Raw genomic sequence first — 27,850 nt, forward strand, 5'->3', positions numbered from 1 at the left:
TAGTCTGGAGGAACCTTCTTCTCACCTATCCCCTCCCTTATGTGATACCCAGCTTAGAGCTCCTCTCTTCTCAAGACCACTTGCTTAGCTCCACACTTTTCCTGTCCTTAGCTACTTGTGTGTGTGTGTGTGTGTGTGTGTGTGTGTGTGTGTGGTGTGCATACACACGCACGCATGCAAAAATGGTGGTGTATGCTTTTCATCTCTGGAGTGTACCATGATTCACTAACAGGTAAAAGCCCTTCAACCACCCATCACAAAGGTATATCTTGCAAGACAGAATGAGATCATGTGTAGAGGCAAATATACACCCAACCTTTTGTATGACTTCAGAACCTCCCAGTACTCTGGACATGGCTCAAGAATTAGGGCCCCACTCTCCCCAGCAGATGGCCAGAGAGAAGGTCAGAATACTCAGTCAATATCAACCAATATGAGCTGAGATGTGTTACAGCTCAAGAACAGACAACAGTACTCGCTTCTGTCTGCTCCTGGATGGCTTAGTGGCAAAAGGCCACCGGAAATCCATCTTCCCCCTAAGCTACACTCAAGACTTTCCCCCACACCATTCTCACTCCAGTGACAGATTCTACCATGTGTACTCACTGAGGGCCACGTAGACGATGTTAAAGGCGAAGACATAAATTGTAAGGAGGGAGAGAGAAAGAATGAAGAGGTAGAAGTATCGGTAGTTCCTCTTTCCAACACAATTTCCCACCCAGGGGCAGTGATGGTCGAAGCGCTCTGTAGAAGAAAGAGAGTTCAATGCCAAACTCCAAACAGAAGCAATCCCACCACCCACATAGTACTCAAGCCAACGGACTCAAGGAGCTAGGCATGGTGGTACACATCCTTAATCCCAGTACTTAGGAGGTAGAGGCAGGCAGATCTCTAGGAGTTTGAGGCCAACCTAAAACTCAAGCTACTGGACTCACCCTAAGTCTGGGCTACACCTTCTGATGGTAGCCTACAAAAAAGGATGCACAAGAAGGAAGCTCTTGCTTTTTGACTGTCCTCACTCTCGCTAGCACGTTCATCTCTCCTGTTGCTTAGGCATTCCTTCATTGGTATCAGTACCTACTTCTTAAGATTTCAACATAGAATGAAGACCAGGAGCTCTTTAGCAACACTCTGGGGCTCTAGAACCAGACTGAAGAGACACCAGAGACCAGAGTGACGGACTTAACAACTACTTACTGGATTCTTGACCTTTTCATCAGGAGGCAGACACTGTTGGACTAACCAAACATGACCTGTAAGCCATATATATATATATATATATATATATATATATATATATATGTATATGTATATAATCAGTTATGTCTCCTTAGAGAATTCTGACTAAACAGATCTTCACAACTACACTGGATGTCAGTTTAAAAATATTTTCTCATATTAAAGATCAAGAAACAAAGGTTTTAAACAGTCCAATAGTTATGTTATTCTGTCTGTTAAGGTCAGAGACATTACTTTTTTCAGGAAAACCTTAGCAGGTATATTTACTAAATTCAGAAAATAAATTTGAAAAATGAATAGTATTAGTTTTTACCTGTATTTATTAAAAATATATATCTACAAACATAGTGGAACAGATGTCCTTGTTGTATGAATGTGCATCTTTTGGGAATATGCCTAAGAGTGGAATTGCTGGATCTTGTGGTAGACTGACTCCCATTTTCCTGAGGAATCTCCATACTGATTTCCAAAGTGGCTGTACGAGTTGGCACTCCCACCAGCAGTGTAGGAGTGTTCCCCTCTCTCCACATCCTCTCCAGCATAAACTATCATTGGTGTTTTTGATTTTAGCCATTCTGACAGGGGTAAGATAGTATCTCAGAGTTGTTTTGATTTGCATTTCCCTAATGGCTAGAGATATTGAGCACTTTCTTAAGTGCCTCTCAGCCATTTTAGACTCCTCTATTGAGAATTCTCTATTTAGTTCTGTACCCCACTTTTTTTTCGAGACAGGGTTTCTCTGTGGCTTTGGAGGCTGTCCTGGAACTCGCTTGGTAGTCCAGGCTGGTCTCGAACTCACAGAGATCCGCCTGCCTCTGCCTCCCGAGTACTGGGATTAAAGGCGTGCGCCACCAACGCCTGGCATGTACCCCACTTTTTAATTGGATCCTTTGGTGTTTTGGAGACTTGCTTCTTGAGTTCTTTGTAAATTCTGGAAATCAGCTCTCTGTCAGATGTGGGGTTAGTGAGTATCTTTTCCCATTATGTGGGCTGACTTTTTGTCTTGTTGACTGTGTCCTTTGTCTTACAGAAGCTTCTCAGTTTGAGGAGGTCCCATTTATTAATTGTCGATCTCAGTGTCTGTGCTACTAGTGTTATGCTCAGGAAGCAGTCTTCTGTACCAATTCCTTTAAGGGTACCACCCACTTTCTCTTCTAAGAGGTTCAGTGTGGCTGGATTTACGTTGAGGTCTTTGATCCATTTGAACTTAAGTTTTTTGCATGGCGATAGACCTGGATCTATCTGCAGTCTTCTAATGCCAGGATCCAGTTATGCCAGCACCATTTGTTGAAGATGCTTTCTTTTTTCCATTGTATAATTTTAGCTTCTTTGTCAAAGATTAGGTGTTCGTAGGTGTGTGGGTTAATATCAGGGTCTTCAGTTTGATTCCATTGGTCTACCTGTCTATTTCTGTGCCAATACCAAGCTGTTTTAAGGACTGTAGCTCTATAATAGAGCTTGAAGTCAGGGATGGTGATGCCTCCGGATGTTCCTTTGTTGTACAGGATTGTTTTGGCTATCCTGTATCTTTTGTTTTTCCATATAAAGTTGAGAATTGTTCTTTCAAGGTCTGTGAAGAATTGTGCTGGGATTTTGATGGGGATTGCATTGAATCTGTAGATTGCTTTTGGCAAGACTGCCATTTTAACTACGTTGATCCTACCTATTCAAGAGCATGGGAGATCTTTCCATTTTGTGGTATTTTGTTTAATTTCTTTCTTTAAAGACTCAAAGTTCTTGCGATACAGGTCCTTCACTTGTTTGGTTAGTGTTACCCCAAGGTATTTTATGTTGTTTGTGGCAATTGTAAAGGGTGATGTAGATACTCCTCAACTTAAGAGTGAATAGAGAAAATGTGGTGCATTTGCACAATGGAGTACTACTCAGTGGGAAAAAAACAAAGGAATCTTGAAATTTGCAGGCAAATGGATGGCACTAGAAGAAACCATCCTGAGTGAGGTAACCCAGTCACAAAAAGACAAACATGGTATGTACTCACTCATATATGGATTTTAGACAGGGAGCAGGGGAGTGCCAGCCTACAATCCCACTGCCAGAGAGTCTGGGAAACAGGGAGGACCCTAATAGAGATATGTTTGGTACCTCAGAGAAGGGGAATAGGACAGGATCTCCTGAGCAGACTGGGAGCATGGGGGAGGGGAGTGGGAGCTGGGGAAAAGAGAGGCGGAGAAGAGGGGGGGGGACCTGGGGGAGAAGGAAGATTTAGTTAGGGGAAGAATAGAGAGCAGGGTAAGAAATACCACAATAGAAGGAGTCATTATAGGTTTGAGGAGAGATCTGGCACTAGTGAGATTTTTCAGAGATCTACATGGATGGCACCAATTGGCAAACTAATAGTGGAGAGGCTACCTTAAATGCCCTCCCCTGATAATGAGATTGACGACTACCTTATATGACATCGTAGAGCCTTCATCCAGTGGCTGATGGAAGCAGAGGCAGACACCCACAGCTAAACACTGAACTGAACCCCTGAAACCAGTTGCAGAGAGGGAGGAGCGGTGAGCAATGTGGTCAAGACTGAGCTGGTGAAACCCACAGAAACAGACTGAGGGCTGAGAGGCCAGCATGGGACTGATCCAGACCCCTCTAAATTTGGGTGTCAGTGAGGAAGGCTCAGTAATCAATGGGGTTTTGAATAGTAGATCAGTATTTATCCCTGGCATACAAATGGACTTTGGGAGCCCATTCCATGTGGAGGGATGGTTTCTCAGCCTGGATACAAGGGGGAGGGTGTAAGCCCTGTCCCGGATGATATGGCAGTCTTTGGAGATCCCTCATGGAGAGCCTCACCCTCCCTGGGGAGCAGAGTGGGGACTGGGTCGGAGGTTGGGGAATTGGTGGGGGCGGGGGAGGAGGGGAGGGTGAGGGAGCTGGGATTGACATGTGAAGCAAGCTTGTTTCTAATTTAAATTTAAAATATATATAAATCTACAATACACTTTCTTAAAACTGTATGGCATAGCTCAATGAAACAGAAATAATACAGAAATAGACTCTAGAACATGTAAGAATTTACCATCTAATAAACACACAATTAGCCGGGTGTTGGTGGCACATGCCTTTAATCCCAGCACTTGGGAGGCAGAGGCAGGTGGATCTCCATGAGTTAGAGGCCAGCCTGGTCTACCAAGCGAGTTCCAGGACAGGTTCCAAAACCATACAGAGAAACCTTGTCTCGAAAACAAACAAACACACAATTATAAAAGGAAGTATTATTTCATGAATATTTGTGAGACAATAGGCTATTTGGTAGAAAATAATGTTAGATTTTTTTCCTCCACACTCTTTGCCAAAATAAACACCAGATGGGTTAATCAGTATAGATAAAAACAAATTTGGATAAAAATAACTACAAAGACTAAATATAGGACTTTCCAACCACATAAGTAATGCAACAAAACACATAGAACAAAGAAAAACAGATTTTACTCAGAAGGCAGAGACAGGAGGATCTCTGTGAGTTTAAGGCCAGTCTGGCCTACAAAGCAAGCTCCAGGACATTGAGGACTAAACAGAGAAGACTGTGTCAAAAAAACAAAAAACGTTCGTGACTTTAAAAAAAACGACTTTCCATGCATTAAAAACACTAGAGTCAGTGAGATGGTTCAGTGGCACAATGCACCTGAGCTGGTTCCCCAGAGCTCACGTAAAGGTAGGAGTGAATCGATTCACAATGTTGTCCTCTGATCTCTACACACATGGCAAGTATACAAGCCCCACCCGCATCATAAACACACATACACCCACACCCACCCACACACACACCTACACACACCTACACCCATACCCACACACACACACACACACACACCTACACCCATACCCACACACACACCCACACACACACACACCTACACCCATACCCACACACACACCCACACACACACATACACTGACACACACACACCATTCTCTCTCTACCAATAATAAAGGGGAAAAACTAAAGAGAAAAAAACATACATGCCTGACTCTGAGAAATCAATAAAAAAATCAATAAAAATAAATAAAAAACCCTCTTCTTCAAGAAAAGTACCAAAGGCTGCCAGAAATGCATTAAGGGAGTTCTCTTTTGTATTTGTTTTGTTTGTTTGTTTTTCAAGACAGGGTTTCTCTGTGTAGCCCTGACTGTCCTGGAACTCACTCTGTAGACTCAGTGATCTGCCTGCCTCTGCCTCTTTAGAGTTGGGACTAAAGGCATGTGCCACCACCACCCAGTTTTGTTTTTGTTTTATAAGACACTATCTCACTAAGTAGTCAACCAGTGGGGCCCTAATTCAATAGGATTTGTGTCTTAAGAAGAGGATGAGACACTACAAATGTGTGAACACAGGGAGAAAAAAGGTTCAGTTCCCAGCACCCACCATCAGTCACTTCAGTTGCAGGAGATCTGACACTCTCTTCTGACCTCTGTAGGCAACAGGTACACACATGGTTCATATATAACATTTAATACACATTTAAAAATTAAATATTAAAAAAACAAGCTGGGGAGATGGCTCAGTCTGTAAAGTGCTCGTCACACAAGCATGAGGACCTAATCTTGGGTCTTTGGCACTCACATAAAACACTAGTCATGGGACAGAGAGAAGGCTCAGTGTTTAATAGCATTTGATCTTGCAGAGGACCTGGGTTCAGTTCCTATTACCCACATGGTGGCTCACAACCATCTTTACCATCAGATCTAAGGAGATTCAATGCTTTCTTCTGACTTCCATGAGCACCAAGCATACACATGGTGCACATACATGCAGGAAAATGCTCATACACATAAAATATAACAAATCTAAAACAAAACATTAGGCATGGTGGAGATGTGCTTGTAATCCTAGAGGCAGAGACAGGAGAATCCCTGGGGCTTCTTGGCAAGTGAGTTTAGCAAACTCTATAATCTCCAAGTTCAATGAGAGATCCTGTCTCAAAAAAATAATTTTGGGAGGGATCATCAAGATGGTTCAGATGACAAAAGCATTTGCTTTGTAAACAAATCAACCTCAGCTGAATCCATGAGAATGACTTAGAGGTAAAAAGAGAAAACCACATTAAATTGCACTCCGGCACATAAACATAATTAAACATCACACACACACACACACACACACACACACACACACTAAATTTAATTTAATTCAAACTAAGACTAAGATGGGGAAAATAATTGAGGAAGGCATCCAATGTTGACCTTTAGCCTCCAACAGCACACATACACACACACACACACACACACACACACACACACACAGAAACATACACACACAAAAATAAAATAAAATAAAATAAACCTTTTATATGTGGAGCAGCCAGAGAATTAATGTAGATATTCCTCAGAAAAATTAAATTAAACTACAATAATAGTCAGCTATACCACTGGGTATATACCCAAAAGAATCTAATCTATCCTCCACAGAGATACTTGCACATCAGTGTTACTGCTGCAGTACTCACAATAGCCAAGATAACAGAACCAGTCTAGAAGCCCATCAACAGATGAATAAATATGCTATACATACAACAATCGATTTTCATTCAGCTGTAAAACAATGAAATTAAGTCATTTTCAGGAAAATGGATGGAACTGGAGATTATGCTAAATAAAATAAGTCAGAGTCAGGTAAATGCTACATGTTTTCTCTTATATGCAGAATCAATTCCTCTGTGTGTGTCTGTGTGTGTGTGTTTTGAGAGAGAAAGAGGGAGAGAGAGAGAGAGAGAGAGAGAGAGAGAGAGAGAGAGAGAGAGAGAGAGAGAGAGAGAGAGAAGCAGAAAGGGAACTAATGTGGAAACAAAGAAGTTGAGCAGGAGTTTTGTGGCAAATATGAGCAAAGTATAATTATGTATGTGGATGAAATGTCGTAATGAAACCTATTATTTTGTACAATAACTAAAAAAAATGACGGGAGATGTAACCTGTGGTAAACTGCTTGCTTAGCATGTGTGAGGACCTGGTTCAACCCCCAATACCATAAAAATTTACTTCAGAAATTAAAAATCTCGTATTATATAATGTGTTGTTTTATAAACAAAGGGATTAGAACAAAATATAGCAAAAATAGAGTCTGAATTTAAAATTGGGTTTTATTTATATTTTTAGACCATCTATATTTTCTAACACATGCTTTTTTTTTATTTGTTTTTTTGAGACAGTATTTCTCTGTATTGTTTTGGAGCCTGTCCTGGAACTCGCTCGGTAGACCAGGTTGGCTTCGAACTCACAGAGATCCGCCTGCCCCGAGTGCTGGGATTAAAGGTGTGCACCACCAACGCCCGGCCACATGCATATTATTTAACAAAGGGATTGAGGGCTGGAGAGATGACTCAGTAAATAAGAGTACCTTCTGCTCTTCCAAAGAACCTGAGTTCAATTCCCAGCACCTATAATAACATCTCACAACTATCTAGAGCTCCACTTCTAAGAGATGCAACACCCTCTTCTGGCCTGTAAGTACTAGGCACACAATGATGCATATAAATGCACACATACAGGCAAAACATCCATACAAGTAAGACAAAATAAATATAAGTGAAAGGATGCTGGAGTGATAGCTTGGTTATAAAGTATTTGCTGTGCAAGCATGAGGACCAGAGTTAGGCAACCCCTCAGACTCATGCAAAAAATATAAGGCAGGGGCTGGAGAGATGGCTCAGAGGTTAAGAGCACTGACTGCTCTTCCAGAGGTCTTGAGTTCAATTCCCAGCAACCACATGGTGGCTGACAACCACCTACAATTCAATCTGGTGTATATGTAATAGATAAATAAAATCTTTAAAAAAGGAATTAAAAAAATATAAGGCATGGTGGCACATACTTATAATCCCAGCACTAGAGAGACAGAAACAAGGGTATCCGTGATCTCACTGGCCAGCCAGGATAACCTACTTTGGTAAGTCATAGATCCCAGACAGAGACCCTGTCTCTAAAACAGGGAGTAATGACACCCAAATTTGTCCTCTGGCTCATATGCATGTACAACCACATACACATGAACATACACACAAACACCTCTAAGGGGCGGGGCTAGTTTCTGAAGAACAGTCAGCTGTGTAGTAATCAAAAATAAGACTCTAAGAGTAGTACACCACCTTGCTAAAGGGTTACAATATATGTTTTTTTTCAAAAGGAAGAAATGTATAAAGAAAACTGTCATGCTCAAGCAGTAAGTATCATGCCTAGAATTATATTGACTCATTTTAAGCAAACTTGCCATATAAAAACATTGAGAAAATGTAAATTTATACAGATCTATATTTTACCATATTTTTAGTGTTGCTCTCAACTTGGTTAGAGAAACTCCCCTCAGCCCCAAGCCCCCGCAGTAGCAGGAGTCAATACAGACACTCAGAACTGATCAAAGTGCTGAGAATAATGACTGTTGAGCTCAGTCATAAATGAGACATCTATATTGACCCCACTAAGGCTCAGAGAACATCATGGAAGAGGGAAAGAGAGGAAAAGAGAACATGACAGGACCCAATTGTACTCATGAACAAGCAGCTTCTATGGTTACCTGCACAAGATAAAGCCAGTTAATTCCAGCATGGATGAAGGAGGGGCTCATGAGGCTCCACCTTTAGCTGAAGAGCAATCAGCAATTGATGGCTGCTGGGGTGAGTTTTTTTTCTTTAGCGGTATATTTGCCAGATAATAAATGACCCCATACCTATGCACATGCAGGTAGCACTAATTGAACTCAGTGGGTTATAAAGACTGAAAAGAGCCAGGTGGTGGTGGCGCACACCTTTAATCCCAGCACTTAGGGGCAGAGGCAGGTGGATCTCTGTGAGTTCGAGACCAGCCTGGTCTACAAGAGCTAGTTCTAGGACAACCTCCAAAGCCACAGAGAAACCTTGCCTTGGACTCCCCCCCAAAAAAAAGAGACTGAAAAGAGGAGGGCACGAATTTGGGAGAGGCATGTGTTTGGGGTTCTGGGGAAGGCCAAGATACATTGTATATATCATGGACTTGTTAAGAAAAATTAAAATACTTTTTAAAATCCAGTTTTAAGATTTATTCTCTGATTATTAGTAGGGGTGGGCATAGTTTCACATCAATTAGATAATTAAATTTCCTGTTTTATGAACTGTGCATGTTTCTCATAGAGCATCAGTGCTTTTCTTTTTTTTTTTTTTTTTTTTTTTTGGCTTTTCCAGACAAGGTTTCTCTGTGAAACAGCCCTAGTTGTCCTGGAACTAGCTCTGTAGAGCAGGCTGGGCTAGGAGGAAGAGACATGCAGATCTCTGTGAGTTCTAGCACAGCCTGGTCTACATAGAAAATTTCAGGGCATCCAGAGCTACACAGAGGGACCCTGTTTCAAAAATCAACTTGTACAATTCTTTTATTTTTTATGTGTTTGCCTGCATAATGTCTGCAGCACATGCATGCCTAGTACCCACAAAAGCCAGAAGAGGGTGTCAGATCCCCTGGAACTGAAGTTACAGATGCCATCATGTGGGTGCTGGGAACTGAGCCTGGGTTCTCCAGAAAAACAGCCAGGGTTGTTAACCACTGAGCCATCTCCAATCCCTTGTATGAGTTCTTTTCTCCTTTCTTTCTTTTTCTTTTTTTTTTTTGAAACAGGGCTTCTCTATGTAGTCCTGGCTGTCCTAGAACTAGATTTGTAGACCAGGCTTGCCTCAAATTCACAGAGATCTACCCACCTCTGCATCCTGAGTGCTGGTATTAAAGGTATACCCCACCACACGGGCTGTATGAGTTCTTTATATTTAAGAATATTAATAAAGAGAGGGAATTCATTATGAAACCTTCATATCACACTTTAAATATTGTTTGTAGTCCATTTAAAATTAGTCTTGATTTATAAAATCTAACTCACATATCTATTTGGACCATATAAAGGAATATATATAACTCTCCAAACTTTGCCTGAAGAATTGGCTAGTGGGAAGAAAGCAAGGTTCTCAGACATGGTATAGAGCATACTGAATGTTAGAATTACATCAGTAATAACAGCAATGTGACCTATGTGTCTATCAATGAGCACCTTTATTGTGTGTGTATGATCTTCCCTAGAGTTCATCACCAAGTAGGAGGCGTATCTAATACTCATATAAGCAGATGGCAACATAGACCTTGTATTCTGCACACCTACACATGTAAGTAAGAGCAAAGACATAAGAAAAAAAGATGAAGGCTTGCACATCAGACCTGATCAAGCATCATCTCATGCCAATGACACAAACTTACACAAAGGCACTTCACTGTCAACATTTGCAAAATGGGGGTGATGATACTGCTTTCTAGGGGTTGCTATGAACCTTAAACGAGAGAAAGGGCAAGGGACTAGTACATAGTAGGAACCTAAAGAATACTTCCAACAATATTCTCCTCCTTTGTAAACTGGGCCACACCTGAAGTGGATCCAGTAGAGAAAAATAGAAATTTCCCAAACAGGTATTATTTCCCACTTATCAGAGATTTTTTTTTTTTTGGTTTAAGACAGGGTTTCTCTGTGGCTTTAAAGGCTGTTCTGTAACTAGCTCTTGTAGACCAGGCTGGTCTCGAACTCACAGAGATGCACCTGCCTCTGCCTCCCGAGTGCTGGGATTAAAGGTGTGAGCCACCACCGCCCGGCCAAAGAGATTCTTTAGACCGGATTTCCATAAGTATGCTGAGCGGCTGTTGTACAGGAGCTTCTTTCCTGTCTAAACCTACCTTGTTTCTCATCTGAATCTATCTTCTGATTCCCATTGCATGTTCCCAAGAACTACTGGTCACTCACTGTGAGACCCCTTGTTCAACTGAACCTATCCCTCATCTCCTTGGTTTTACTCACCCACACAGTTGTCACAGATGCTACAATGGGAGGCCCGGGGAGGCCGGAAGATCTTGCATGTATAACAGTATTTCAGTTTCACAATCTGGTTGTTTATCTGGAAATTCTTAATACGAGGAGGTGGTCGCTGGCCCTGTGGCACCGCACCATTGGTGGCTTCTGCAAATCAGTAAAACAGCTTTAATTCACTGCTATCCTTTGTTTGAGTCCAAAGTCTCACCACCGGTTCAGAAGTTGTGGAGACCATGAAAGGTAAACGCTCCTCTTTTCCAGGCAGTGCTACTAGGCTAGAATTTCAACATCACACCACTTCCCCCACATGTCTACTAAATGTCACACAATTTTTACATGTGATGTACATGTAAAAGGTGTTTCTCTAAGGGTACTGGGTTTAGGGGGCACACTAATTACAAATACAAAAAGAAAAATGGCAAGAATCTGAAATGAAGCCGGGCGTGGTGGCACATGTCTGTAACTGCAGCACTCGGGAGGCAGAGGCAGGCGGATCTCTGTGAGTTCAAAGCCAGCCTGGTCTACAAGAGCGAGTTCCAGGACAGCCTCCAAAGCCACAGAGAAACCCTGTCTCGAAAAAACAAAACAAAAGAGTATGAAATGAAAGCATCTAACTTGACTAATAATCAGAGAAATGAAATTAAAATATAGTCTGGCATGTTGGTCACATGGTTTGAATCCTAGCACTCAGGAGGCAGAGGCAAGCATCTCTCCATGAGTTCAAGGCCAACTTGGTGTACATGCCAGACCAGCCAGGGCTATACAGTGAGACCCTATGTCAAAAAAAAACTATTAAAACACAAAAATAGTATTTCTACCTATTATAATTAACAAATATTAAAAAGAAGATAAATACCTAGTGTACTCAGAATAGGTCAAACTTATTTTTTACCAGTGAACAACATATTAGCAGCTACCATAATTTTAAATGTATATGCTCTGTAGCCCAGTAATTCTACTAGCAAAATTCAAAGAGAACTACAAAGCATGGTTATGCAAGAGTATTTTAATAGTGTCCTTTTTAGTAGTGAAAACTGCCAGCATGGCAGCACATCTGCTATCAAAGCATTTAGGAGGTATAAGCAGTAGGGTCAGGAATTTAAGCAAAGACTTGGGTACACAGCACATTAGCGACCAGCCTGGGCTACATGAGACCCTGTCCCAAACAAAACAACCCCAACCATGTCTAGAGGGGAAGATCATGTTCAAAGTATATTATATACTAATATGAAAGTGTCCTTGTGAAACCTAGTGCCATATAGAATTAATACATGCCAATTCAAATAATAATTCAAGGGCCTGGAGAGATGGCTCCTCAGTTAAGAACGTTTGCACTGAAAGGGCAGCTCACAAGTGCTTAAAACTCCAGTTCCAGGGATCCAATGTCCCCTTCTGCCTCTATGGGCACTGCAGGCACGTGGTGTGCTTACATACATGCAGACAAAACATCTACACACATAAAATAAAAATAAATGCATCTTTATTGTTTCAAAAACAAAGGAGTAGGGGCTAGTGAGACAGCTCAGCAGGCTAAGGCATTTTCTGCCAAGCCTGAGGACCTGAGTTTGGCTCCTAGTGAAGGATAGAGCTGACTCCTGAAAGTTGTCTTCTGGCTACACGCATGCACACACCATGATGCATGCAGTTCCCACGCCCAAATAAAGAAATAAATGGAATAAAAATAATAAAAATATGTTCAAATCAATTGTTTTTAAAGGGGCATAACTGGGGCTGCAAATAATGGCTCAGAGGTTAAGAGCAATGACTGCTCTTCCAGAGGACTAGGGTCCAATTCCCAGCAGCCACATGGCAGCTCACAGCTGACACCCTCACACAGACACATGTGCAGGCAGAACACTAATGCAAATAAAATAAATAAAACTTTTAATAAGGGGGTAAACCAAAAATAACTTGCTTGTATTAAGAGAGCTATATCAACACTAAAGAGAAAAAAAGAAACAAAAATACACTAAAATATTTCTACGGAAGGTTGTTTTAAATATGTTATTTCCCTTAACCAAACTCTTAAGGAGCCCTTAATTACTAGGACAGAGGGTATGGACCCTTAAAGCCACTTTGCTTATTGCCAAACTGCTTCCCAGACTGGCTGTATGGGTTTGCATGCCTATCCATCCACAGCTTTCAAGAGGGCTGGGCTCTTGCACCTTTGCCACAAAGTATAATTCTAAGGCAGAATATTTTCCAATTCACTTTGATTTTAAAAATATCTGCCATATGGAACATTTTTCCATCTTTGCAGAGTGGGGTAGATGCTGTGAAATCAAACAATAACAGTGTGCTACAAGTACTAAGATGAGGCTAGCTATTCATAAGATGATGATGTAAGTGCCAGCACGCCACTTTAATATTTATGTACATATGCTTTACAGTACGGTGTGTGGGGCACAGAGTTCATGGCAGAATCCAGGGGCGGTATAGGGTTAGAACATGGAGTACTTTACAGCAAGATAAAGGGGGAATTGTGAGTACTGTTTTTTCTCTAGCTGGATTAATCTTTCATAGCAACTTTCTCATTAACATGTGCATTCTGTCTATGTCACCAAAACCTGTCTCTACTTTATGCTTACTGTTTTCATCCTCACCTCACCCCATGTACTTTTAACTCAGACATGTGCAAACCATTTTGTCGTTGGCTCAACTAAAACTGGCTAAGTTTTTTCAAAAATAAATATACTATAAAAATAGAGGAAAACAGTTCAAATAAACAAACACAAAAGCATGGCAGCCTTCAAAGCAACATCAAAGAACTAAAGGCTAGCCACAGGCTGGCACTCTACTAACACGGATATTCAGCACTACAAGTTCTGGGTCACAGAACAGTGGATACGGCTCAGTAGTAGAGCATGTGCCTAGCATGCCCAGTGAACTGGGTTCAATCCCCAGGACCCAGAGGCAAGGAGGTGCCAAAATAAGTCCTAGGCCTCTTTTTTCTGTTCTTACCTTGTTTTCAAATAGACTCAAGCTACTGTCAAAACAAAATTGAGAAACACAGAACCACTACTGCTGAGCTAGCGGGTTCCCACTTGCTCCAGTACTGGCATCATTGACTTTTCCCAGTGGGAATTCCCAGGATATCCCCTTTCTAGCCCTGGGATGTTGTGTTTCAATTCACGAAGCCATCATGGCTCCGAGTGTTGTTACATTTCAGTCTCGGAGTTGCAGACTGTAAATTCCGAGCCTGAAATTGCTTCCTTTACTCCTCTGAGTGGTTCCTGGTACCATGGTTCTCCCTTCTCACTTGGTGTGACTCTCTAAAGCAGGAATTCTTGGTCACTGACCCATGAATGAACTTCAGAAGAGCTATGAAATTATATCCAAAGTTGTATGTATATGCAAAAAAGAACATTTTATGGGAAGACAGTTTACAGCTTCCCTCAACAAGCAGATGTCTGATGGCCTCCTCCAAAAATGTAAAAGACTCTCTTTGGCAACAATTCAGCTAGACCTTGGCAACAAACCAATGTTGGCTTTCTTCAATGCAACCCAACATTTGGAAAAAAGAAAGCATGTGGCTGTATAGGCTTACTATACCTGTCTTACTGAATTCATAGATGGTCATTTAGGATCTCAGACAGAAAAGGCAGGAATAGTAGTCTGAATCTGTGACTATGATGATTCCACTCACCTACCCAACAGGGCCACCCACTGTATAACAACTTGCCAACTGGTTGCAAGACTCACCTATTTCCATTTCTATGAAAGCTGCTTCATCTGGTAGTGCTCGAGGAATCACTCCAGGGTCACTGAAACTGGTCCTCAATAGTGTGGCCATAGAGAAAAGAAAGAGCATGGCAGCAAACACGGGAATGGCGGGAGACAGCTGAACAGCCAGGTAGCGACACCTGAAGAAAGAAAGCAACTTAACATTGAATTTTATATATATCCAGTTATTGCAACCGTGTCAATCTGGTCTCCTCAACAAGAACAGCAGATCTCCAGGGCAAAGATTACGCTATTTACTTCCTCTGAATATTCCAAACACTTAAGATGTGATTCTGAACACAATGTAACCTCAATACATACTTAATAGATCGAGGTCACCTATGGCATATAAAAACAATCTCAAGGGCACTCCCTTACGGCTAAGATAACCCATGCCTCTTATAACTCATGCTTCTTATCAGGTCTCTAGGAACATTTTGTCTGCATCAAGAATGGTTGGCACTGGCTATGGACAGAGAAGTAAGAGCCTGGACTTGTAAGCACCATAGGGTACTTTTGCTCTGGGAATATACAGAGCTTTTCATATCCACTCATCTGGCCTTAGGATTGAGCTTGATGAGGAGAAAAATAGGATCAATCAGGAAGCAAGCTCATAGTGGCACACAGAGGGTATCTCAGCATGCTTTAGGACCAGTAAAAAGCTTCCAGGCTGCTGATTGACTCTGTAACATCCATTCCTTTTGTCTCCTCAAATAGCTCAGCTAGTGGGTGATGAATGGCCATCAGCAATGGAATAAGAAAACTCCTTAACACTACTTTCCCAACACCATGTCCATTTCTGTCCTTCCTCATAATGTACCTTTTCCTCTCCATATCCCAAGCGAACTTACCTTTCAGGTCCTAGGAACATCACTGTCATCATGGGAACTACAATTTACCGTATACCAGGCACCATGCTAACTACTTCATCCATTTCTTGCACCAAGCTAAAGGTAGGGGACCCCTTACATTTATTGATAGATGAAGAATTTGGGATTTGATGAAGTCTCATCTCCTCCTAAAGGCCTATGGGAAGTAGCTTCACTGTGAAAGCCCCTGCACTATTTCCTAGCTCTTTATCAGTATGTTGATTTCCCCTCCCTCAACTTGACTTCCTCTTTTTTTGAGACAGGGTTTCTCTATGGCTTTGGAAGCTGCCTTGGAACTCTCTAACTCGCAGAGATCCACCTGCCTGTGTCTCCCGAGTGCTGGGATTAAAGGAGTGCACCACCACTGCCCGGCTCAACTTGACTGCTTAAGAGCAAGAAACTTGTCTCATAGGACCTTGGATTCAAATTCTGATTCTACCAACTCCCAACTGAGTGATAGCTGATATCAGTCTCCTCATCCGTAAAATGGGGATGGCAGTAGTATTTCATGGGGTCACTGTGTAGACCAGAGGCACTAATATAAAAAGCGCTTAAAGGATACTTGATGCATAACAGACACTAAATAAAAGACCTCTATTAACATTAGCATCTGATTGTATATTTGCTAGATCTTCATTCAAGTAAGGGAACAAAGAAGCCATCAATAAATGCTTGTTGATCTGAACTGACTATCAGACTGAATGAATGAGAGTATGTGATGAGCATTACCATTGGCCTATTTTTATCCACCTCCTCCCGAGGCACATTTCTCCTTGAAAACAGAAATCATCACTGGAGGCAAACTATAAGAGCATGAGCAAGGAGCAGAGGGAGAGCAGAGAAAGTAAGCTGAGGGAAAAGCTTACTTCATCAGCATGGAGAGTAAGCAAACTGCAGTCTATTCAGGATAAATGTTTAACTCCAGGCTGTATGTTTGCACTAGTCGCAGAACCACCCCCATGAGAGGCTCCCTCGCCTGTCCTCCACAATAAAAGTGCACAGGATGGGGGGTGGGGTGACCTCACTGTTATATTAGACTAAGTAGTGTTCATAATGAAAGTGAGCATATGTATTGAACCTGCAAAATGATTTCAGTGGCCTTTTGTTCATTAAAAAAAGAATTTGTGGTCTTAGTTTTCTTTTTAACAATTTACTTCCTTCTTCTAAAAGTCAAAAAGGCATAGGGGGAGCATGTCAAGAATGGAAGGACCTGGCAAATTGGGTCAAGTAACGAAGGGTCATGCATATTCCTAGTTTGTAGATTACTTTCTTTTCCATTCCTTCCTGTACAGGGACACATAATCAAAAAGTAAATTCATAAACAAAAGCCACCACCACTTGCCAGAGACCCAAAGGACACAGGAGAATCATAAAGCCATGCTTCACGGGCAAGTCAAGTGCAATCACTACACTAACAGAAAACAATTTTCGTCCTAGTCATTGATCATTTATTTGTAAGATCTCTCTTCAAAACAAGCAATGTCTCAGGACTAACTAACTGCCTTGAGTCTAGTCTCCAATCAACACGGAACATGGGGCCACACCCATAAACAAAGAACCACAGGCAACTAAGGAATGCTAAGAGTAGGAGAAACAGACCCCACCCCAGGGAAGAACCCTCTAATTTCCCAGTTAGATAGAGTCCTCTATCTAACACTAAACAGAGTGAGCAAGGGGTGTGTGTGTGTGTGTGTGTGTGTGTGTGTGTGTGTGTGTGTGTGTGTGTGTGTGTAAAACGACTAAATAGAGGCCATAACTTCTAGAGGGAGCAAGGGGATGGTTCATGGGAGGAGTTGGAAGAAAGCAAGAGAAGGGGGAAATGATGTAATTATAGTTTTAAAGTTTTAAAACAGCAGAGCTATCTGATTATCCACCAAAAAGAGTTTGCTTCTTTTAAGATTTACTTATTTGTATTTCATGCACTATGTGCATGTTCGGTGCCCTTGGAAGGTGCTGGATCCCTGGAACCAGAGTTACAGATATTTGTGAACCACCATATGGGTGCTGAGAACCAAACCCAGGTACTCTTCAAGAGAAGCAAGTAATTTTAATTACTGAACCATCTCATCAATCCCATTTCTTTTTATTTAAGAGAAAAGATATGGAGCTAGTAAAACAACAACCAAAGGAAAATATCAAATCAATGCTGGCCCTTGCAAAGAAGGGCTAAAGCTTAACTAAGTCCAATTCCAACACCTGTTGTAGACCAGACAAAAGACAACTTCGATTTGAATTATACTACACCATCAAGGATAAAGGTCTCTGTAGTCTCCATACAGACTATCTTCTGCACCTGCTAATACAATCCACTCTGTATGTCAACAAACACACAACAGGCTCATTGTATTATTCTCTTCCAGAGACAAGGCTACTGGCAACCAGTTGCCCCTAGTAAGTGGGCGTGGTTAGAAAGGCAGATGGGAGACCAGCAAGCCTTTCTACTCCAAGTAAGAGGAAGTGTCAAAACTAAGACTATTGTGAACTACTACCTATGGTGTCTCTCTTCTAAATGAATATGTTTAAATAAAAACAGCTTCCTAAGCAAGGAACAGTGCTGTATGCCTGTAGACCCAGTTACTCAAGAAGCTGAACCAGGAGGACTACTTGTGTTCATGAGTTCAAGACCACCCTACACAATACAGAAAAACACTTGTTAAAAAAGCAAAATTCCCTCAAAGTGGAGAGGTTGGGAATATATTGGTCAAAGACCACATAATCTCAGTAAGGAAGAATAAATTCAAGAGATACACTACACATAATAGTGACTATAATTAATATCAATACTTGAAATGATTCAAATTAGATTTTAAATTTTCTTTCCACAAGAAACAGTAAGTATATGACATGCTATATATGTTAAGGAGCTTCATTTTAACCATTCTACAACATATACACACATCAAAATAGGTTGTTCGCTATAAATACAGTTTGTACTTGCCATTTGATAAACATTTGGACCTTATTTTAGTTCCATGAGTGCAGTAAGTTGGAAGCCTTCTGTGACAGGAATAAGCTCCACAAAAATTTAGTAGTAATTCCCCCAAGTAAAGGTAACTACAAACTTCACAAATTTGTCTTAAAGAAATGTTTGATTTGTCATCTATAAATATAAACTAATTGAGTTTTAAAGTCCCTACTATTTTCCATTTATATCATTTCTTGGAATAATAATATCCATACTCTCATGGAAACAGAAGTCTCTTTTGTCTTCCAAGTGTCAGGAGCCTTCCTCCTTCCAGGGTTAGATGGATCCATTCTTACTTTATAAATAAGCCATGTGCCCACTAAGAATTCATTTCTGATACCTGAAAGGACATTATCTTTTAAAAATATCCTCTCCCAACTCCTTGACTGACCACAGGCTTCCATAGCTGGGCTAGAATACTGGATTCCCATATGTTCTCATGAGCCACATGCTGGTACTGACCAGCAGTATCCAGCAGTGCCAGGCTAGGCTAGTGCATCATGCCCCATGCCCCACCCCCAACACACTACTTCACTGGAGGAATGATAGTAATAGCACAGACTTCAATTCACTTGAAAAAAATCTCAAAATAGATTCATGAGTGGAGCTGGTAAGAGACCAAATAGATTCTATGTTGGGGTTCTGCCTGACAGACTGCAATCTTGGATTGTTCTATATAACACTCTGCCTCTAAGTCCCTAATAGCTTTCTTCCTACATTTTTAATGCTTTGTGTGTTCTTTTATCAGTACAATCAATAAGCCAACAAGAATTTATTGGTCTAACAACTGAAGAACAAGAAAAAATAGGAGCTAATTTTGTTGGGGAAAACATAACTAACATATGAAACAGCTAAAGCATAAGATGAGACCAATAATCAAGTGTTAGAATGGTGACTCAGACTCTCTGGACTGTAAGTGGTCAGGAAAAAGCTCTCTTGGGGAGCTGGTGGCTGTTGAAACTGTTCCAATAGCAGCTATTAAGGATGGCTTCAAGGAAGAGCTGTGCTTTTAACAGCAAGAAGGGCCTAAGGATTTGAGCTCAATGATGCCTTCTGATGCAACATGATAGAAGTAACACGTTTTAATTCCTCCCAGATACGGGTGGATAGTTGTCTCCTAATTTACTACTAACCTGGCATACACTGAATGTTTCTGTTTCCACAAATCCCAACCCCTGATTCAATAGCATCTGCAGGTGGGGTGGAGCCCTTGGTAAATGATTATGTCTCCTAAGTCTGCATATTCACAAATGAGATTAATGGCTCATATCAACAAGAGCCCCCTTGCCTTTCTATGCTATGACAAGATTGCAAGAAGACAGCCACATATAAGCTATGAAATAGGTCCTTACCAGACCCTGATTCTGCTAGTACTTTGACCTAAAGCTCTCTAACTGCTAGACTGACAAACATGAGTTTCTGTTGTTGTTCCATGTGATGGCAGCCCAAACAGACTAGAAAGACTCTACCTCTAGAGAAAAATAGCCACGTAGAACTACCACCCAGAACACAGCTTCAAGGTTATCATAGCTATTCTCAGAGTCGACTGAAAGTGAGGAAGTCACTTTTAACACTAAAAACTTCAATGAAAATGAACCTCCAGATATTTTGCTACCTGCTACATAAAGATCAGAGGAAAATGCATAGTCCTCTTTTGCATCGGTAGAAACGGAGAAATTTCAACAAATGAGCATTTTCTATTCTATGGTGGTAAAAATTCTTTTCTGAGGAGACACATAATCTATACCCAGGTAAATCTACTCAGTAATTGCCAAATGTGAGTTATAATGTCATTTTTAAACTTCAATCATAGTATACCCCCTGCTTAACGATTTCGTACTACTGCCAACTGTGTCCACAGACCAGTATTCCAAGGCCTTCCATTAACTGGTCTTATCTAATCATCACAAGGTTCCTGTCTTCTCATTGCTCCATTTCAGAAACATCCCTCTAATTACACTGAATTACCTGGCTTCTTGATTTGGCAAGAGACACAAGGTGCCTTCATTGTTCAATCTTAAACAATAATAGCTCTGACATCTCTGAAGAGGAAGACTTCTGAGGTCTCTTCTCTCAGCAAGCATCTCAGTTCACGTCAGATTGCTGGGAATATCTTTGTTCTTTGTGCTCACCTTTTCCAAAATAGAGAATTGCATACTTAACTAAGGTTTATTCTAAACTGGCATGGTGGCTCAAGCCCACTATCCTAGCACTCAGGAGACCGGGACAAGAAAGATCCCAGATTAAAGGCCAGCATAAATTACCTAGGAATTTGCTGGCCAGACTGGGCTAAGTAGACTCTTACTAAAACAAACAAACATACAAACAAATAACTCACTCTAATTCTTGACTATATTCCCATATAATTGAGAAGCTGAAGTAGGAGGCTCACGTGGGCTCAAAGCCATTTGGCAACATAAAGAGATTGCCATCTCAAGAAAAGATGGCAATCTGGGGGTGTATGAATGAAACTCAATGGGGGGCCACTTGTAAGGCCTTGGGTGGGATAGAAAAAACAATATTCATTTAGATGAAATTTCAAAGAATATTTTAAAAGAAGATTGACAATAAGTAAGCCATTACCACAAAAGATGGTAGAGAGATTAAAACCATACAGAGGAATTCTGAATGACAGAACTATTAAGAATTATTATTGAAGGAAATAAAATCATCTCAAAGAACTCATCTTCAAAGAACGTGCATTATCAAGAGTTACAGCTAGGAATGAAGCTGCTATCCTGCTTTTCTAGCATCCGAGATGCCTGAGGTTCCATCCTTAGCACCACATAAAACCAGACATGGTAACACATGCCTGCAATCCTAGCACTCAAGAGATAGAGAAAGGAAGATCAAGAGTTCAAAGTCATCCTTAGCTATATAGTTCATCTGAAGCGAACCAAAGCTACATGAGACCTCGTCTCAAAAAAGGAAAAAGTTTAGTTTAGCTACAAACTGTAGTAGACTGATACCAAAGAGGCCATGGACCATTATAGCATTCTAAAACTTCCATTTGGTTGGTCAAATACAGAACAGCTCTAACCCACATGAAGCACAAGACTGACCTTCACAGAGCAACTCATAAGAGAACACTCTCTTGGTCAGAGACCATGATAGTCACCTTTACCTCTTCTCAGTCTCAGTGAAGGATGCTCTTAAGAATAGACAGGAGATTTCTACCATGTCAAAGTGTGACTTTGGTCTCTGTAGCTCTGCATTTTCTTAAGCCTGGTTAACCGTAGTCAGATCTGCTTTTTCTGAGTCATGAGCACCCTCAGAGTGTCTAAGTAAGGAGCACACCTTGCTCAATTTTTCTCCCAGCAATTTTCATCCTGGTATCCAAACATAGGAGTGGCAACAGAGGCAATGGTCCTTCATGAACTCACAAAGCATCATTCTAAGTGCCCACTTAGAGATAGGCCACTGTGGTCCTGCTAGAATGCCATGCCAGAATGCTGTCAGTTTTCTACAAAATAATCCTTGGTTCCCTAGGGGCATAAAAGCTTGGGAGATTCTAGCATTTGGCAGTATACACAACTTTAATAATTTGAATGTCTTCAAAACTGCATAGCCAAAAGATAAGCATTCAACAGATCTTGAATTAGCTCACTTCTGCGGGCCTGATTTCTTAAACCACAGAAAGGATAGAGAGAGTCTCTGGAGCCCTTTATAACTCTACCATGCTATGATTCTGTGAGTCAAGACTAGAATTTTAAATGCATCCAGAATGCATTCTCCTGGCAACACTTATTGACCACCTATGCTACTGTTGATCACCACAGGGGGCCACAGACACAGGAGAGAACACCTGAGCCTGAAAGACCTTGAACCTATACAGGACAAATGAAGAGTGTAAGCGCAATAGAAACAGAAAAATAGCCAGGCTGGGTGTGGTGGCACAGATCCATAATCCCAATACTCAAGAGGTAGAAGCAGGAGCGTCAGGAGCTCAAGGTCATCCTCAGCTACACTGGAAATTCAAGGCTGTTCTGAGCTACATGAGATCACATCTCAAAAACAATTCAAAGTAAGAACTCAGAAACGTCAGACATGTCACATTATTTGGTACAATGAGCGAATGTACAGTTAGAGAGACTTCAAAGGGGAGGAAAATTTGGGTGTGCTAGGAGAACTTAGATAATTCCTAAGCAATAGTATAAACCTCTTTTCTAGTTTATCCAATTCAGTGACTTATCTTCTAATATACACATCCCAAGTACCCACGGGGACCAGTCTGACAAGAATGGATTTGACAGTACCTTCATTCAATTTCCTCCACAAACAGTACATCAAGCATCAACACCAATCATAGCAGCAAAGCAAGGGATCAAGAGTCATATAGTCCTTCTTGTCACATAAAGTCTGGGGACTTTGACCCCACTAGAAATCCAGTCAGACAGTTAAAAGAGGACGCTTCTAAGTTCACCCAGAAGACAATGTGTTTGATCCTTTCCCAGGTCTACACTTCACCGGGAAATTGAGTTAAACCAAATATCACAAAAGCTTTTCAGTAGCTGGACAGCTCACAGGCTGTCTTTGTCATTCTGCTATAATGTTCTGGCATTACCTGGACAGAGTTTGAGCAAAAGGGTTTAAATGTTGTTCCTTGTGCTGAAAGCTGAAACTGGCCGACACACACACACACACACACACACACATTTCCTAAATACCTCACCCCCAGAATTAATCAGAAAATCCTTTGTCTTTATGTATTTCACAATTTTCACTCCACTTTTAAATTTCTATATATTACCACAAATACAACTAACTACCTACTGGTAATCTACACTTCCCTCTAGCTCCTTCATGTCCTTTCAGACAGATTCAGTTATGCAGAATTGCAGACACAGATACCAGAAGCTTAACCACTTTGTAATGAATTTCCAATCTGTGACAGCAACCTTGAGGGATGACCACCTAACTTCTTCAGAAACATTGCTAATAGTTTGGTGCTAACTACTCCCAGGTGAATGACCTTTTAGGTTGTTTTATGTGTTCAACATATAACCTGTCCACTGAAAATTACAGATCTCTCTCTCTCCTTTGAACACTCAAGATTTGTAAAAGCAACATCTCAAAGTACAAGGCTGGCACCAGTACCAACACTGCACATTTTTTTCATGAAGGGGATACCCACATGACTGACCGGACTGTTCAAGCCATCTGGCTGGCCCACAGCTATGCCAAACACAGGTATAAATCTGCTCACACTTGTTCCTCTAAGCACCCACTGCCAACAGTACCTGGTTGATAAAAAGCACATCCAGCTGTGTACCAAAATTTGAACTACCTTCCCGGGTGGCAACAATGTAACAGCTACAGGATATGGAATCTAGCCTCACCGATAATTTAAGAATGAAAGCAAGCAGGGCGTTGGTGGCCCATGCCTTTAATCCCAGCGCTCGAGAGGCAGAGGCAGATGGATCTCTGCGAGTTCAAAGCCCACCTGGTCTCCAGAGCGAGTTCCAGGACAGGCTCCAAAGCAATACAGAGAAACCCTGCCTCAAGAAAAAAAAAAAGAAGGAAAACAGCAATCTGTGAACTCAAGTATGCTCTCCTATCACTTCTAGGTCTTTAGCTAAAATCAAGTGTAATGTCAAATGCCATCATCACCTGCCTGAAATTAGGGACTAGATCATCTGGTTTCCTTAGGTCTTGTCACATCTTAATACTAACATTGGAGCTCCAACTCTGTCCTCCAAACCCTACTACCTTCCACTATTGTGCTCAGAATAAATTATAGACTAGTCAACTAGAAAAAAGACTCAACCTGTTATGTTGTTGTACCTTAAAGAGCCACCACTTTGATTATCCATGTGCCTGCATATGCCAAACACACACACACACACACACACACACACACACACACACACATCCCAGATTCTACCTTTCTTATTAAAAGCATTCATTACACAAAAACATTCATCACAGGAATCTCTTTTCTTTGGTCAGATTTACACTTCGCCATTCCACTCCTAAATTAACACATCTACTTCCTTCTTTCCCCACCTCCCCCAGCCTTCACTTTTGAAATGTTTACTCTTGTAAACAGACTGCTGGAATTCGGTGCAGTTTTACAAAACTACAGAAAAACCCCAAGAAATAATTTTGAAATGGAAGTCATCTTGGAAGCAAACTTATCAAGCCTCTGTTGAACAGTCATTTAGCTCATTAGAAGCTTCATCCCATGGGCAGTTGTCTTTGGAGGCCTTCAGGGGCCTAAGTGGAACAGATCCAAATCACAGTCTCTGTAAGCCTTCTAGGTGCAAAAAAGGGCCAAAAAGCCACAGCTCTCAACCCCATGTTTCTCTGACCAAACCTGAGGTTTCCTGGACCCAGAATTCCCAACTCACTCAGAGCATGGACACAAGTCTCATCTCTGTCATGAAAAATTCCTGTCATAAACATGTAAGTGCAGAGATGGGGGAAGCAAAAGAACAAAAGAGAGGGAGAATGACAGCAGAACTCAATGTTATACTTCCAGCAAGAAGAAAAGCAGGAGTGAATCAAAGAAAATGTAGAAAGAAGAGTGAGCTGAGGAAAACAAACTGGTTTATGTTATGCATAACTCTGCCTGGCTGCACATGCTCACTTGTATCACACATAAGCACACGGTGCATGTACACACACACACACACACACAGCTGTAAAACTCAGAATGGAAAACAGGTAACAGCCTGCCTAACTTCACGGAAAAACTTTACAAAGTCAGTGGCAGTAATAACAAAAGGACCATTAACAAAGACTTCATTTGATCTTATTTTACCAGCCCTCTTATAGAACATTATAACACTCTTCCCACTGCTGTTACTCAAGCCAGCTGCAATCATCAAAGTCTAGTAAAGTAGCCCCCAAATCACTCTGAGATGCACAGAGAAAGCCTGTAGCTCTTAGAGCGAGTCTCGATGGACTGGAGCTCATTTTAATTACCCTCTCAGTTTGAGCAAGGAGCCCCCTTGGCATCTCCCAGCCACACCCCAGCATGGGAACTCTTATTTCCAGGTCACCCATGAACACAAGCTATGGCAGGCTCACATCAGGTGTGGCCTCGGTAGATACATGCACAGCTCTTGTTTCCTCAAAGTCCTCCTTAATACAGTAATCCCAAAACAATTAGCACTGCTCCCATCCCTAGAGTGTAGAATCATTCTCAGCATACCCAGTAGGCATGCCACAGTGCACTAGACTCCAACTGGCCACCTCCCTGGAGTAGTGACCTACACAGACTTCAAACAGTGTCTCTAGTACTAGGTGTCACGTCCAAGGCTAGCATCAGGCCTACACAGAATGTTGAGGGAAAGAAAGGGCAACTCACACTTCAAAAGCATTCCCATAGCTCCTTTGTGGTACAGCTGATGCTGGGACAATCTCCAGGTTCCCGATTCAGTTTGTTTTTTCAATTTAATTGCTAGGCTAGAACTAGAGTTTACAGAAATAGGACCCAGACCAGCAGATTAGGTGGATATTACTGAGTGATGTCGTGACAGTGAGGGTTACTCCCAGAGTCAGGAAGGGTAGAGAAGAAGTAACTTGTCACGAAGTTGCTGTCAAAGAAAGTAGGTGAATAAGACAAACTCCCTTGTTTGTCCGGGGTTACCCCCACCAGTGCTATCAAGTTGATGTTAAAGTTCTTGGTCTTTTAGGGAGTATATATTCCACTCTAACCAAAAAGAAGTGAATTTAATAGACACAGCCTATAGACATTGTTCAACAAAAGAGTACATTTGAAATCATGCAAGAATCACCACAAATGCCCAGGAAAGACAATTTCATTCCTTGGACCCAAATTAACCATCATCAGACAACTGTATTCAAGGAAAACTCACTCGAAGGCAAAGAAGAGTGTACATGTTCCCAGGATGAGGAAGAGGGTCAAGTAGAAGATGCCCTTTTGCCGGGCCATCATGACGCGGCCATCACAGCAGAAGGTGTTCCTGCCTGGGAGTTTCTCCCATTTCCGTGTCACCTTCTTTCTTACCACCATCACAGACATGATTGAAGTTCCCGATCCAAAATGGGCTTTGTGACTACACAAGAGCAGAAACAGAGGCTGAGTCCAGCTTTGAAATCACGTCGTCTGCTGTTGTTGCCACTGGGTCAAACATTATCAAGAGCCCTGAAAAAAGAAAGAAAGGGGAGATGAGACAAGAATAACAAAATGCAAGTGAGTCCTCATTTCCCAGAGACAGAAAGATGAACACTTCCCGAAGAAGTGGGAATGGGCAAGTCTGAAACTTTTAGTTCTAATCTATGCTTATTCTCTAAAGAGAGGGAAAAAATAGTCTCCAAAAGGGGAGGAGACTAGAATTTCTTAAGTAATAACTCCCGTTTCCAAACTAAGGCTGATAATTTGGAGGTAAGTAGGAATTCTTTAAGTGGCCATCCTAATTACTATACGTAACAAATAAGTAAACTGAGGACCAGTGAGACAAAATAACATATTCGGGGTCACACAACAACAAAGCTGAGACAAGAAAGCATGACTTCCAGTCCCTGGCGCTTTCCACTACCCCACAATATGCTTCCGTCTTCACTAAGAGACCTATAAACTAACACTGGCAGGTTTTTGTTGTTTGTCCCTAAGTAGCCCTTCCCATCCCTCTTGTATTCTTCATCTTCTTTCTTCAATTTGCCATTCAAAACAGTAATCACAGGAGAGCACAAGTAACCCTCTGGCTGGGGTAGGGTGTTGTGAGCATCCTGTACGCGCGCACGCACACGCGCGCGCGCGCGCACACACACACACACACACACACACACACACACACACACGTTGTATTTACACAAAACAGATTTCCCCTAATCAAACCTTCTGTAACTTCCTGAGTCTGAAAATGAAACAGCCTTGCTGGTCTAGCTACCATTCGTGGGACTCTTAATAAACCATATCACCCTGTAAATAAAAGGCTTCCTTTAGCAGGAGAGATTCTGGAATGGTTGGCGACTGGTGATGGGGTGAGGGGTGGCTGAGGGCAGTGGCAGTAGCTAAGGTAAGTCCCTGGGGGGGCTTTTGGGGACATTTCACCAGCACCATCTCTATTCAGCATCCTGGATTTGCAGGCCTAGCCTTTCCCAGTCACTGTTATCCTTGTCTTCCTCTCAGGTGTGGGGCTGTGTCCTCTATTTACTGGCACCACATGCCCCATGCTGACAAGAATGAGGCGGAAGCCTGCAGCCTGATGAGCAAGAAACAACCAGCCAGAGATCATTCTCGAGCTAGCTAGCTGAGGGCAAAG

The 27,850-nt window shown here is 41.7% G+C and overlaps 1 protein-coding gene across 1 annotated transcript in view; it reads right to left on the reverse strand.

The window, feature by feature from the left end:
- Zdhhc9 (zinc finger DHHC-type palmitoyltransferase 9) overlaps nt 1–27,850 on the reverse strand; it is a 37,302-nt gene that overhangs the window by 8,712 nt on the left and 740 nt on the right. Inside the window, exons 2-5 of the mRNA XM_005076848.4 lie at nt 26,441–26,730; nt 14,763–14,923; nt 11,049–11,207; nt 607–744 (exon numbers count right to left, since the gene is read on the reverse strand). Coding sequence (XP_005076905.1) covers nt 607–744; nt 11,049–11,207; nt 14,763–14,923; nt 26,441–26,607 — 625 coding nt within the window. The 5' untranslated portion in view covers nt 26,608–26,730. The remainder of the gene's footprint in view (nt 1–606; nt 745–11,048; nt 11,208–14,762; nt 14,924–26,440; nt 26,731–27,850) is intronic.

This window comes from Mesocricetus auratus, unplaced genomic scaffold, assembly GCF_017639785.1.
Source record: "Mesocricetus auratus isolate SY011 unplaced genomic scaffold, BCM_Maur_2.0 Super-Scaffold_100003, whole genome shotgun sequence".
Taxonomy (NCBI): Eukaryota; Metazoa; Chordata; class Mammalia; order Rodentia; family Cricetidae; genus Mesocricetus; species Mesocricetus auratus.